We start from the raw sequence: 14981 nt of genomic DNA on the forward strand, positions 1-14981 counted from the left end.
TACTTGATCTGACATGTATACTTGCACAGTTCTCATATCATATTCACAGGCAACAAGTTTTTGGTGCCGTTGCCTGGAATCGGTAATTTGGTGTAAATTGGTTTTGTAATTTTACTTAGTTATATTACTTTTATTTAACTTAGTTATATTTTTCTAAAGGTTTGCCATTAGTGTATAAGAAGAGGCATTCTTGCTAACAAAGAGTATCTTTTTGACCTAGAGATTGATAGAACTTTGCGAAGAAGGCAGAAAGAACTACGAAAAATGGCTAAGAATGGGAATGATACTGGTCTCAATGATAACACGAATGGTCAAGATGCTAATCCTCCTATTCGAAGGGTAATAACAGTTATGAATGATAATTTGAATGGTCAAGGCACTAATCCGAATGTCCGTGGGGTGATAAATGACTGAGATAAACCAATCTGAGAACATGATGTGCCAATTTTAGATTATCTAAATCCAGAGATAGTCAAACCTCAAATTCAAGTGCAATAGTTTAAACTGAAACCGATAATGTTTCAGATGTTACAAACAGTAGGATAGTTTGGAGGACTGCCCACTAAAGATCCAAGATTGCATTTGCGACTTTTTCTAGAAGTTTGTGACTCATTCAGGTAACATGGTGTTCTTGAACATGCCCTGAGACTTAAATTGTTTCCATATTCCTTGAGACACCGAGCAATAACGCTTTATCATCGAGGACAGTGACATCATGGAATGACCTTTGCTAGAGGTTTTTGTTACGGTATTATCCACCAAACATGAATGCCAAGCTTAGAAATGACATTACATATTTTCGACAATTGGAGGATGAAACGTTATATAAAGCTTGCAAACGATTTAAAGATTTAATTCAGAAATGTCTGATGCATGGATTTCAACCCTAGACTCAAATGGAAATTTTCTAAATGGGTTGAATGCATATACAAGAATGGTAGTGAATGCATCTGCTAATGGTACATTGTTGAATAAATCTTACAACGAAGCATATAATATTTTGGAAAATTTTGCCAACAATGATTATCATTACCCTACCATAAGAGTTTGGACGTATAAGAGATCTGTTGGTACGATAGAGCTTGACACAATTACTTCGTTGACAGCCCAGGTATCTTCTTTAGCTAATATGATTAAAACAAAGAAAAATTCAACTGCTGTCCATGAGATGAAAATAACCGAGTTGTCATGCGTTTATTATGGCAAGATTATGTGTTTGATGAATGCCAATCAAACCTAGCATCAGTATAGTACATAGGTAATTTTAACCGGAATAATAACCCCTATTACAACACTTACAATTCAGGGTAGAAGTAGCATCCGAATTTTAGTTGGAATAATCAAGGTGTGAGGAGTTCACACAAAGTTGCAAGGCAAAATATCCATAATGCACCACTCAGTTATAATCATCCTATGCCAAGGAAAAATGCTCAACAAGGTCAGGTATCATCTTCTAATTCTATTGAATCTTTGTTGGAGTATATGGCCAAAAAAGATATTGTGATTCAAAGTCAGGCTGCGTCTCTCTGAATTCTTGAGAATCAAGTAGGACAAATAGCGAAGGCTCTAAATTCAAGGCCATAAGGAGCATTACCAAGTGATACTAAAAATTTGAGAACCCAAAGGAAGGAGCAGTGCAAGGCCATCACTCTTAGAAGTGGGACTCAGTTGGATGAAGTTATTCAAGATGCCACGGCAGAAGAAGAAAAATCCAGCCGCAATCAGGAAATGATCTTAAAACCTACTGAATGTTAGACAACACCTGAACAGGGTACACAAAAAAATGTTGTGACAAAATCTAATCATGTTGCCAACAGAAATGTCACAACAAAACAATATCAGCAACCTGAAGGACGACACCTTTACCTTTTCCTTAGTGATTCTAGAATGCTAAACAAGATATTAAGTTTAAAAGTTTTTTTGACTTTTTGAAGCTACTCTACAGCAACATACCGTTAGTAGAAGCTTTGGAGCAAATGGCCAGTTACGTGAAATTTATAAAAGACATATTGTTAAAAAAGCGCAAATTAGAAGAATTTCAGACCATTTCTCTCACTAAAGGGTGCACAGCAATGTTGATGAATAAATTACCTCCAAATTTGAAGGGTTCAGAGAGTTTCACTATCCCGTATTCAGTTGGAAATCATTATATTGGTAAGGTATTATGTGACTTAGGAGAAAGTATAAATCTAACGTCTATGTCTATTTTCAAGAAGCTAGGAAATGGGAAAGAAAGACCTACTATGGTGACTTTGCAATTAGTTGATCGATCCTAAGCCCATCTGAAAGGTAAAATTGAGGACGTATTGGTAAGAGTGGATAAATTTATCTTTCCTGTTAATTTCCTTATTTTAGAATTTGAAGTTGATCAAAATGCGTCAATTATCATTGGAAGGCCTTTCTTGCTACAGGCAGAATTTTAATTGACATACAGAAAGGTGAACTAACCATGAGGGTAAATGATCAATAGGTTACTTTTAATGTTTTTTATGCTTTAAAATGTGCAAACGAAAATGAAGAATGTCACACCATTGGTTTGATAGAAACAGTAGTAGAGGAAGAATTCAACAGACTTTGCCACAATAATTTTGATAATAAAGAAGACTCATTAGAAAGAATTGATGAAGTATGTTTTGAAGAACTCAGTAAATTCATTGAAGCCAAATAGACATTGGAGAGACCAGAGAAAAAGTTTGACTCTTTAGATTTATCGAGTCATTCATTCAAGCCTTCTAAACCTTCTATAGAGGAACCTTCAACATTGGAGTTGAAACCTTTGCCGCAGAGTTTAAAATATGAATACTTGGGAGATAACAGTACCTTACCGATTGTGATTTCTACGAAATTGACATCCGAATAAGTTGGAAGTCCTGTGATGATTTAAGAAGGCGTTAGGATAGACCCTTACTGATATAAAGGGAATCAATCATGCGTTTTGCATGTATAAAATCTTGTTAAAGGATTGCCACAGCAAGTCTATTGATCACCAGAGAAGATTAAATCTGATAATGAAAGAAGTTTTCAAGAAAGAGATTATCATGTGGCTTGACGTTGGCATTATTTACCCAACCTCAGACAGCTCGTGGGTAAGCCCTATACAATGTGCCCCCAAGAAAAGAGGTGTCACAGTGGTTAGCAATGATAATAATGAACTCATACCAATTCGCACAATCATGGGATGGAGAGTGTGCATGGATTATCGGAAGTTTAACAAGGCAACTAGGAAGAACCATTTCCCCTTACCGTTTATTGAGCAGATGTTGGACAGGTTAGTAGGGAAAGCTTTCTACTATTTTCTGGACAGTTATTTAGGGTATAATCAGATTGCCATAGCTCCCAATCACCAAGAGAAGACAACTTTCACGTGTCCATATGGTACATTTTGTTGAGACATATGTCATTCGGATTATGCAATGCCTCGACAACTTTTTAGTGTTGTATAATGTTTATATTCTCGGATATGGTGGAGAAATTCCATGAAGTTATCATGGATGATTTCTCTGTATTGAAGATTATTTGAAAATTTTGGAAGTTGTTTTGTGCCGCTGTGAAGAAACAAATCTTGTCTTGAACTGGGAAAAATGTCACTTCATGATTTGTGAAGGAATTGTCTTAGGGCATAAGATATCACGGCGAGGAATTGAAGTAGGCAAAGAAAAAATTGAAGTAATAGAAAAATTACCACCTCCCACCAATGTCAAGGGTGTTAGAAGTTTTCTAAGTCATACAGGATTGTATAGAACATTCATTAAGGATTTCTCAAAGATATCTAAGCCCTTATGCACACTACTAGAGCAAAATAGATCCTTTGATTTTGATGGACATTGCTTGGGTACTTTTGAGGAATTAAAGAAAAGACTAGTAGCAGAACCAATTGTAGTAGCTCCATAATGGACCTTGCCATTTGAAATCATGTGCGATGCCAACAACTATGCCATGGGAGCAGTGATGGGGTAGAGGAGAGACAAATTACCATGTGCAATATATTATGCTAGCAAAACTCTAACGGATGCATAGCTTAATTATACCACCACGGAAAAAAACTGTTAGTTGTAGTGTTTGCGTTTGATAAATTTCATCCTTATCTAGTAGGTACCAAGGTCACAATTTACATAGATCACTTGGTGCGTAAGAAACATGCCAAGCCAAGATTAATTAGGTGGGTATTGTTACTACAAGAGTTTGACTTAGAAATTCAGGATCGAAAGGGGATTGAAAACCAAGTGGCGGATCATTTGTCAAGGTTAGAATCGGGTAATGTAGGTGGCAATGATAACTTTATTAAAGAATATTTTCCAGATAAACAATTATTATTTGCCAAGACATTAGCTAGGTACGCTGATATAGTGAATTTCTTGGTGAGTGGTTTGATGCCGCCTAATTTAAACACCCACAAAAGGAAAAAATTTCTTCATGATGCTAAGAACTATTATTGGGATGAACCTTCTTATTTAAACAGAGGGCAGATCAAATCATTCAGAAGTGTCCCTGATGATGAAAATACATAGTATTTTGTAGCATTGTCATTCATCTTCTTATGGAGGACATTTTGGAGGAATGAGAACTACCGTTAAAGTCCTTCAGTCGGGATTATATTGGCCAAATTTGTTCAAGGATGCTCATGAATTTTGTCACTAAAGTTCCTACACAAGAACCTCTTTAAAAGATTTGGTACACCTAGAGCTATTATCAGCAATGAAGGATCCCATTTTGATTGTAAACTCGTGGCCAATGCCTTCTGCAAGTATAGGGTGAATCATAAGATTGCTACGGCATATCATCCCTAGACGAATGGACAAGCTGAGATTTCTAATAGATAAATTAAATAGATTTCAAAAAAAGTGGTGAATCCATCTCGTAAGGATTGGTCAACTAAACTGGATTAAGCTTTGTGGGCCTATTGGACTGTGTTTAAAATTCCATTAGGGATGTCGCCTTTTAAACTTGTTTATGGGAAGCCATGTCACTTACTTGTTAATCTTGAGCACAAAGCATTTTGGGCTATCAACAAGCTGAACATGGACTGGGATGTTGTTGGCAATAAAAAGTTGTTAGAGTTGAATGAAATGGAAGAGTTTCAGGCACAAGCATATGAAAATGCTAGACTATACAAGGAAAAGGCCAAGCGATGGCATGACAACAGAATTATGCCAAGGCAATTTGAATCAGGACAGTAGGTATTATTGTTTAATTCTAGACTCAAATTGTTCCCTGGTAAATTGAAATCTCGCTAGTATGGTCCTTTTGAAGTAGTTCAAGTATTCTCACACGGGGTTGTTAATATCAAAGACATGAAAACGGGTGTTACATTTAAAGTTAATGGACAACGCTTAAAGCACTACTGGGTGCTCATGTAGAGTGTAATAAGCAAAGCATCGACCTTCGAAATGCTTGTGTTAGAAATTTTGGATTTTATTTATTTGCTTTACTTTATTTTTTTTGGTTATTTTTGTTTGTTGGTTATCTAAATTTTTATTTCATTTCTGATTTTTATACATTAGTGTAGCTTTTCAATGGCAGGATAAAAGACCAAACTTCTTAGTGTGTACTAGGAGGATGATTGTCGTGGCATTATAGAGGAGCATTATGTCGTGACAAACTAGGTGATAAGGTGTTAAGTTATCAAGGGTTGACTGGGTAGAGAAGTCCAAAAAAGAGAGTCCTTAAGCAGATTCGCCTAATAAATTTTCTTTGGAGAGCTTTCAGAAGTCAGCCTATATTGTAGGGCTAGGTCATTTTATTTCTTTTCTTTTTCCCTTAAGAATTTCTTCCTTTTCTTCTTGCCACGTTAGAAATTTCCCTAGCACATTTCATCTTCTCTAAACCTTTCATCATTAACCCCTTTATTTCCCTCTCCACAACTATTCACGTTTTACATTTTTCATAAAGCTCTCACATTTACGATTTCTTTATCTTCAACCTCTACTCCATTTTCTTTACACTACATCTCTCAAAGATTTCCCTTTGTTCTTTCTTAATGGCTCGAGTCAAGAATCCTTCTAAAACTACAGAGTTATCGTGCACTGACGTTTCTCAACCGAAGACATTCTTTAACTCTACTGCGACTACAAGGTACTCAAATAATATTCTAAAGTGTCCCTTTTGTTTTGAGTAGGGATTCTTATTTAAAGATGAACCCTATATGGGGAATGACGAGTCTGTCTCGTCGATAGTAGAGCAGCATGGGTGGGGCATTTTCTGCTTGCACCTAGAGGATATTTTAGGCAGAGTAGTTAGGGAGTTTTATGCCCATGTGAACTCCCCTAATTCTCCTTTCATCTATGTAAAGGGCACCTTTGTATCGTTTGATGAGGATCATATAAATGCCCAGTTTGGCCTTAAAGAGGTACAAGATGAACATAATGAGTTTGCTGATAACATCAAAACTGAGGTTTTGCAACAAGTTTTGAAGGATTTATGTGTCATGGGCACACAATAGGTTATATCTAGTCAAGAATGTTACACTATTAAAAGGGCTTCATTGACACCGATGGGGAAAGTGTGGCATCATTTCTTGAAAAGTCAGCTTATGCCATCCATGCACAATACCACCATTTCCAAGGAAAGAATGTTGTCGTTGTATTCTATTATAAAAGGAAGAAAGATTAATGTGGGAAGTGTCATTTTTTAGGAAGTCCATCATTATGCTGAGAAGAATGTCGGAAGCTTAAATTTTCCTTCTCTCATCACTGCATTATGCAAGACTTCTAATGTTCCTCTTACTAATGCTGAGGATATTACCCCTAATAAGGGTGGACTAACAAGGGCAACTTTTTTCAAGCTTCGAGGCGTTAATGCTACCTCGGCAACTCAACAAAGTCAGGCTTTTACTGCCACGCGTGTTCTTACAGCAACACCTTCAGTCACTCAAGGCCCATTCGGTCAGCAAATATTGAATTCCCTAAAGCAGCTAGAGCAAATGATGTCCTTATTTGAAAGTTAGCAGTACCAACTAGCTGAAGAGTTGGTCCAGGCTAGAGAGGAACAGGCTCAATATTGGTCATATGTGAGGGATAGGGATTTGACAGTTAAGCGATCTTTACAAAAGAATTTTTCAAAATCAATGCTAAAATTTCCTGTCTTCTCCACAATTTTGCTCCCATCTGTTGAGACTGAAGCAAAACTAGCTCCAACTACTGTCGAAGCTGACTCAGTAAATGAAGAGATCAATGCTGATGTTGGACAAGCTACTAAGGAAACCGAGAAGTCAACATCTGTTCAGCTTGGAAAGGATAAAAAAGAAGGAAAGGAAAGGCAGAATGACCCTACAAAAGGCAAAACTCTTGTACCATCATCTCCATCAACATCTGTGTCTGCACAAGATCGTGAAATTGATCAGTTTATCAATGATCTCACGAAAACCAATAAGGAAGGTGAAGATGTAAGCCCACTAAAAAGGAAGATGAGGTACACGGTCAATGCTCGCAAGTCCACACGAAGAACTGAATAAAGTACCCACAATACAGCCTAAGCCAGATAAGTTTTTTTTCTCTTTTCTTTTAAGGATCGTGCATTTTATTTTATTTTTCCATGACATTTTTCTATCCGTAGTTATATTTTTTGTTGCATGCACATGCATTGAGGACAATGCATCCCTTAGGTTTAGGGGTGTATTATGCATTTAGGTTGCACTTTATATAGTATGGATGTTTTGCCACTGTGTTGTAACCACTAAAGTACTATTTTATCTATAAAAAGTACAATTTATACTTATGATGTTCGATGTTGAGTTTATATTTTTTGATATACCTAGAACATGTGGCAGTGGATTGTGTGAATTTAGCTTAGGTTAAGATGCTTGTAAATTATTTCCTAAAAATAGGATGTCTTATACTCAGTGTGTTGTTTTTTGGGGTGGATATAGTAGGTATCCTTTAATGAACTTAGGGATTTTTGAAGACAAGCATTAGTTATATTGCCACAACAGTTTTTAATAAAAGACAGGAAGCACTCCAATGTTTAGAATTTCCAAGTAGGTCAGCATCACTTTGTTTTCTCCATCATGCTATTAATTAGAAAGGTGAGTCTAGGAAAGAGTGTGTTTCATGAAAATAAAATTAAGGGCACTCCACTATAAAAAATGACTAAATATCTAAGGAGGTAGTTGTATGCTCCATCCATCTTTTTAGTCAAAAGTTTGAGCTTTATGGGTGACTTCCAGTTTAAATTGTGACATGATTAAATACTTAGCAGTTCGTTGTATGCTTCACTATGATTTTCAAGTCAAGAAATTTCGTGGTATGCTAAATCCCCTAATGATGATGATAATAATACTATTTAAAAAAGAAGAAAAACAAACAAAAAAAAGATAGCATAAATATGATTAATATATTCTAAGTAGGCTTAAAGCAAGTAACTTATGTTTAGGTAATAAAGGAATTAAGTAAATTAGAGTATGGTTCTTATAGGCCAAAAGAGAGAATACATGAGTACTTAAGAGATTCTGGTTTACGGAAAAAAATTTGCACTGCCTTTGTTAAGCAAGCCTTTGACACTCGAACGAGTTTTAGGAAAACTTAGCTAACAAACTTAGCTAAAAAAGTTATTCTGTCTCTTTAGTTCAATGACTACAACATTAAAGCTAACAAACTTAGCTAACTCAAATGCAAAGAGTAACTAATCTCTAAGAAAACCAACAGACAAACTCTAAACTTATTAGAAACCGAGGCAGTTTAAAAGTTGAGAATTTTTCAAATTCTAAACAACAGCAGAATCTTAAAACACGAAATGGTCAAAGCTTAAGCTCACTTGTTTGCCATTAATAACATGGTCCTCTTGCATAACAGTGTCAACAACAGATGGATCCGCAAAGGTAAGGAACCCGAAACCACGGGGCCGACCCGTATGCCAATCTTTCATTATAACAAAATTGGTTATCTCCCCATATTTTTCAAAATACTTGGTGAACGTCTCTGAAAATACCCCCACCAATATACCCAAAGCCCCCAACAAGAAAAAAGTAAAAAAAATAAAGCTCAGTAACTTAAAGAATCCCGTCGAACGAAAACACATATAAACATCAAAGGGAAAAAAGAAGGCGAAGCTCACCGAGAGTCGTATCCTTAGCTAAGCCTCCGATAAATATTTTCCTGCACGAGATAGAAGGAGGACAACGAACTATTAAACATTGAGGGTGTTAGGAAATAGGAAAGAGGGAAAGCGTTAGAACTTGTATTACCCAGGGCTAGCGCCGTCGTTATCACTGCCTGTTCTGGAACCCATGAAAGCTTGGTTTTGAGATCTAACGAGAGATATGCGAATGGTTAGAGTCCCTAGGGTTTGGAGTTACGCTGGAACAGAGGCAGGGTTTCAAATATCGATGAGAGAGGAATTGCTAAAAAAGACAAAAACTAAAAATCTACATTGAGTAGAGTTCTTAAATATTTGTTTAAAAATAATTTAAATAGGTTTAATAGATTTTTGGGTAAAGTGTAGAAATGGTCCCTAAAGTATTACCATATTCTATTTTGATCACTGAACTTTTCATTGTGTCTATTTTGGTCACTGAACTTTTCATTATTTCTATTTTGGTCACTGAACTCTTCAAAATCAAAATTTTCGGTCACTAAACATTAATAACCTTTTGAAATTTGATAGAAGTGCTAACGTGAGCTTTATTTTATTGGTCTACTAACAAATCTAGCCTTATGATGTTTATACGTTCTATCAATAAATTTCAACAAATTTAGCCTTTAATGTTTTCAAAATTGGTCATTTTATTTCAAACTCTAAAAAAATCAATAAATTTAGACCACAACATTTACAAAATAGTCAATTTTGATTTTTAAAAATTTTGTAAAAAAATTATTGCAAGGTGATGTCTACAACATCTCTTTCCTCAAGTGGGAGGTTCCAATATATTTCACAACTCATTGATGAATGCCAAGGAATTCCACATTCCACAAATATAAACCTTTAACAAATAGGGCACTTAACACTGCTATTGTCTGGTTGAGTATATGTAAGGGTGAGCGTTCGATTGAATCGAGTGAAAAAATTTTGAGTTCACGAGTCCTATTTTATCATCCTAACTAAATTTGAATTTTTTTCGAATCAAGTCGAGTGAAATGAAGTTCGAGTCAAGTCGAGTCGAGTCGAGTCGAGTCGAGTCGAATCGAATCGAATCGAATCGAGTGAAATTGTTTGAGTTAAATTAAAAAACATGTCAAATAAAAATATTGTTACAATATAACTAATTCCATGTTAGACCACATATATTTGAAACCATATATATTTGGAAAAAATTCAAAGCAAAATAATAAAAAGATACTTGAGTATGATAAATTTGAATAAATAATTAGGTCCCAAAAATATTATTTTAGAACATTTTTAAAATTTTAACTTTTTTATATTTTTAGAATTTTTGAAATTTTTAATTTTTTTAAAAAATATATAAATTTTGAAATTTTTATAAATAATTTGAATTTTAAAATTATTTTGAATTTTTGAAAATTATTTTGAATTTTTTGTAATTTTTGTTGATAGAGTGACCAATTTACTTATTTTCAAAGTTGACATGGACTAAAAGGGTATTTACACCAATCTGTTATTTGAATTATTTGAGTTATTCGAATTGTGAAATTCAACTCGACTCAAAATCAAAACTCGAATCAAATTATTCGAGTTGACTCGAATCGAATTATTCGAGTTGACTCGAATAATTTAAATAACTCGATTTGATTAACTCGAAATTTGAAATTTTTTTCGACTTTTTCAAAGCGAATCGAGTTTTGCACACCTTTAGGTATATGAGCTTGTCCTAGTTGATAAGCAATCACGAGGATCAAACAAGGCATAACAATTTGGATAAGGACAGTATATTCCATCTGAGTGAAGAACATTTGCTTCTGCTTGTGCTCTTTCTAAAGACTCATAGGAAACAAGAGGAAGAAATGATCTTCACTCAGTAGTGGAGATGTAATATTTGCATTATAACTAAGGGCACTTGATTTAGACTTGGAAAGACTGCAATTTACCATCTACATAAGTTCCCATACAATGGGAACACTTGTAACACCCCCATCTCCCAACAATAGGCTAAGGTGTTACATTGAAAGTAGACTTATACTCAGTTGAACTCTTATTTTGCATTCGACATATATTAAATAAGTTGGGGTGTTAACCCAAAATTTTTAGATGACAAAACAATCAAAACAGGCATACGCCATATAATATAAACATATCTAGTAATGAACTTTTGGCGAAAGCCTTGAAATAAAAATAACATATTGTCATAAATACAAGGTGAGTTAGCTTCTTTCACAAAATCCCAAAGACAACACTAATAGTAAATATCTTTTAAAACAGTCCGGCGTATACGATTAAAAGAAAACTTCATAAAAACTTAACCAATTCCCACAGGGTAACATGCTTTTAAAACAGTGATTTATAAAGAAATAATTTATTACAAGTCTTAGTTACAAAGAAAAACTACACGCCACCCCCAAAATATATGCATGTTACAAAACAAACACAGGCGAAGCTCACAATAGAGGTCGCTCTTTCTAGCTGAGTCCCTTCAACAAGCCTTATGCCAAAGTACCACCTTAAAAAGGGGAAAAAAAGGAGTAAGTTCAAAAGAACTTAGTGAGCTCCAGAATTATAAATGCTCGACCCTTTCCAGACAAATTACAAGAATATGGGTAATATAACATAAATATATACATACACAAAATTTATTAAGTTGACACCCTATATGTAGATACATTTGGGCGTATACCCTCAAACATAGGTCAGTGGCAGATACCTATCCTTGGCGGATATTATCCCCAGGTGAACTCTAATACTAGGCAAATACCTTTCTTTTCTACTTTTATAGAGAACACTTGTCTTAATAAAATGGATACTTTCCTTTGGAAACACGATCTCTACCAACACTTACCCTTCACAACGTAGACATATAGTTAGACTGATTCTTACACGCCTACTGAACTCACTTTCACTAGGGCAGATGCTATATGCCAAGCACAACCACTTAACGAATATGCTATATACGCAATGTTGGGATCGCCGATACGCCTCATGGCGCAGTGGAAAAAATATTTTAGTGATCCATAACCATGGATCCATGTACGAGGAACAAAATGGGTTAGAATAGGGTTGAAGATATACCTTCTTAATTGAAAAATGATGAAAGGATGTTGCTGATCTGGTGTCGATTCCAAGCCACAACGAAAACGTTCCGGCCTCTACGTAATTCACCCAGTCAACCACGAACAGAAAAACTCTTTGAACAATTTCAAAGAGAATTCAAAGACAGCTGCTAGACCTTTTTGTCAATTTTCTTTTTAAAACACATTTATTCTAATTTGGGATTTTGGTATCATATATTGAAAATGGAATCAAATCTTATAGAGAACATATCGAAAGCATTAAACACGTTATATTCTTTCTAAAAAGAATTATACCATATGAAAAGTATTAAAAAACGTTATATTCTTTCCAAAAGAATTATAACTACCATGTTTCAATGTTTGACCGAAATCATAATAATAAATTATTATTATAATTTTAGTAAAATATATTACATTAAAATTTATATATTAATTTTAACTATGTTCACTATTTGTGTACAATAAGCTTGTACATTTAATTTGTTTAATATTTAATCGTCAAATTAAATTAATTCAATAATTAATTTAATTCATGTGACACTAAACACAATATCAAATATGTTTAGACTTTTTTTGTTTTAACCACAAGGTATGACCCTGTAGGTTCTTGTAACATTAGTAGTAATATTAGAACGTTTCTAATAATACAAGTAACGAGTGGCATCTAGCGATGCATCATTGCTACTTAAGTTACAAGAAGTCATAATTCGACATAACCTTTCTATGATAATCTTTTCATGTATTATATCATTTTATCCTTAATATCTAGATTGTACACAAGTCATGGAACAATCACACTTGTATAGTCCAATCTCATATTTCTTGATTTTCTGAGTAGACTACAATAAATAAGTGTGATATCTCATATCAACTTATTCGAGCATGGCCATGCATTTCTAGTCTCACTCCATCAAGAGGCCTAAGATATTGCTTCCATTATGTAGGAGGGATAAATCTTATCTTGATCAACCATATCCTACTACATGGATTGTGGTATATTCAACTAGTCTTTATAGTACAATCTATTACGACAGACATTTGATTGTATCAAAATATATGACTCAGGATGTTGGGACAATGATGATCTTAAGTCTGAGGATTATATACATAATTATCACTATGAGTAATATCGTGACTATTACATAATAATCCAAGAAACATACTCATAGCGGGTTAGTCCAATATGTTGTTCTCTAATACATACTCATGTATTGATTTTAACATCCCTATGTCAATGACAACTTTTTGTCATCAATCAAATACACATTAGTCTCAATGCATTATTGTTGTTCAAGCCCACAATAATACTTGACTAAGGTCCTTTTAAGAACAATCATATTTTCTTAGGACCTTATTACAATTCAGTTTAGTTATATACACAGAAAAAGAAACTGAAATAATAATACCAATGCCTTATATTAATAAATAAGGTAAAACAAGTATGTAATTACAATCATCTCATGATTGATCTTTGGGCATACTATAACACGCAACAAAACCACATGACGAAGATTTATCACTTAAGATGCAATATTATCGAACATTCCTATTTAACATTTCTCTCCCAAATGCAAATATGCATAACACACAACACATTTAGAATTCACATTTTCTTACCTTTTTATTGACCTTCATTATGCTAATCTCGGATCCCATATTCACATAATGAAACAAGTATCACAATTATTGTTGTTTCGAACACATGCGTGTTCCCATGAGTTCAGGGCTCTTTGCCATGGTTAACAACTAACATGTCCTACCGAAGGCAACATCCATATCGCCAGGCTAGTTAACAACTAACATGCCTTACTAGAAACCCAACACTTACGCCACTCTGGTTAGCAACTAAAATGCCCTACCAGTGGCCCATCTTTTTTGCCTACCTGGTTAGCAGCTAACACGCCCTACTAGTGGCCCATCTTATTTTCCCATCTGGTTAGCAACTAATGTACCCTACGAGTGGTCTATCATAACCGCCATTCTGGTTAGAAACTAACATTCCCTACCAATGGCCTATCCTATCTGGATACCGAGTTTATGCACGAAGGAAATCATGTCTGTTTCCTATCACTTACATGCACATGCAGATGATTACATGCAACAACTTACCATATTCCATGAAGATGATTTCACCTGAATTCTTAGCTATGGAAACCAGAATTTAGCATTAAACCAAAACTAAGAGGAAACTCAGAGAAGATTAATACAAATTGGATACTCACAGAAAAGCTTCAATAAATTTGGTTACACCTAGACTTCCACTACACTCCATAACTTTTTTCTTAATGTTTGAACACTTGCTGGTTCTTCTCCAATGAAGAACTCCTTCTTAGACGGGGTGCCAGAGTAAAAATAAGGTAAAAGAAAAGAAAGGAAGAACCCCCACTATAATAGCCTCACCAATATTTATAGCTCACACAGCTCTCACAATAACTTATATGTGGCTATCCCTGCAAAGCTAACTCATCACTCTATTGTGGCCAACATAATTTTTAGACAAATCCCACATTAAATATCAATTGCACTGTAGTCAATTTCTAATTATATTTTAATAAGAAACCAACTAAAACTGTACAATATACCCACGTGCTCTTACAAAAAACTATTAGGTCCACAACCTAACAATCTGCCACTAGTTAATACTAGCTAAAGGGTCCGTCACAAAAAAACTTACTAAAAGAATCTGCTGATTGGAAAGTTCCCCATATCAACCACGCCAAGACATATAGACCTATAATCTATACTTCACCAAAAGATGAATCCTTCAACCAAGTCATTACAGACCTATTTGGTTAGCTAAATAGTTCGTCAATCATGGTGCGACAACCAACACTTAACACAACACTGGCAGATAAGGTGTAAATTAGC

At 34.7% G+C, this 14981-nt stretch overlaps 1 protein-coding gene and 1 non-coding gene across 2 annotated transcripts; both read right to left on the reverse strand.

Annotated features, from left to right (window-relative positions):
• Positions 1 to 773: 773 nt before the first annotated feature.
• LOC128042651 (small nucleolar RNA R71) lies at positions 774 to 880 on the reverse strand. The gene has a single exon (XR_008198166.1). It is a non-coding gene; the product is annotated as a small nucleolar RNA R71 (small nucleolar RNA).
• A 7835-nt stretch (positions 881 to 8715) lies between these two features.
• On the reverse strand, positions 8716 to 9343 carry LOC105771241 (heterogeneous nuclear ribonucleoprotein 1). Its single transcript, XM_012592658.2, has 3 exons — positions 9179 to 9343; positions 9049 to 9089; positions 8716 to 8912 (listed from the first exon to the last, which is right to left on the reverse strand). The coding sequence occupies exons 1-3, from the start codon at positions 9220 to 9222 to the stop codon at positions 8716 to 8718; spliced, it is 282 nt and encodes a 93-aa protein (XP_012448112.1). The 5' UTR covers positions 9223 to 9343.
• Positions 9344 to 14981: the final 5638 nt, after the last annotated feature.

Source organism: Gossypium raimondii, chromosome 7, assembly GCF_025698545.1.
Source record: "Gossypium raimondii isolate GPD5lz chromosome 7, ASM2569854v1, whole genome shotgun sequence".
Taxonomy (NCBI): domain Eukaryota; kingdom Viridiplantae; phylum Streptophyta; class Magnoliopsida; order Malvales; family Malvaceae; genus Gossypium; species Gossypium raimondii.

Coding starts and splice junctions, on each gene's coding strand:
- LOC105771241 (XM_012592658.2), bottom strand. CDS start 9,222: ATGGGTTCCAGAACAGGCAGTGATAACGACGGCGCTAGCCCTGG. Junction 9,090..9,178: donor AACGACGGCGCTAGCCCTGG/GTAATACAAGTT, acceptor TATCTCGTGCAG/GAAAATATTTATCGGAGGCT. Junction 8,913..9,048: donor AGCTAAGGATACGACTCTCG/GTGAGCTTCGCC, acceptor GGGTATTTTCAG/AGACGTTCACCAAGTATTTT.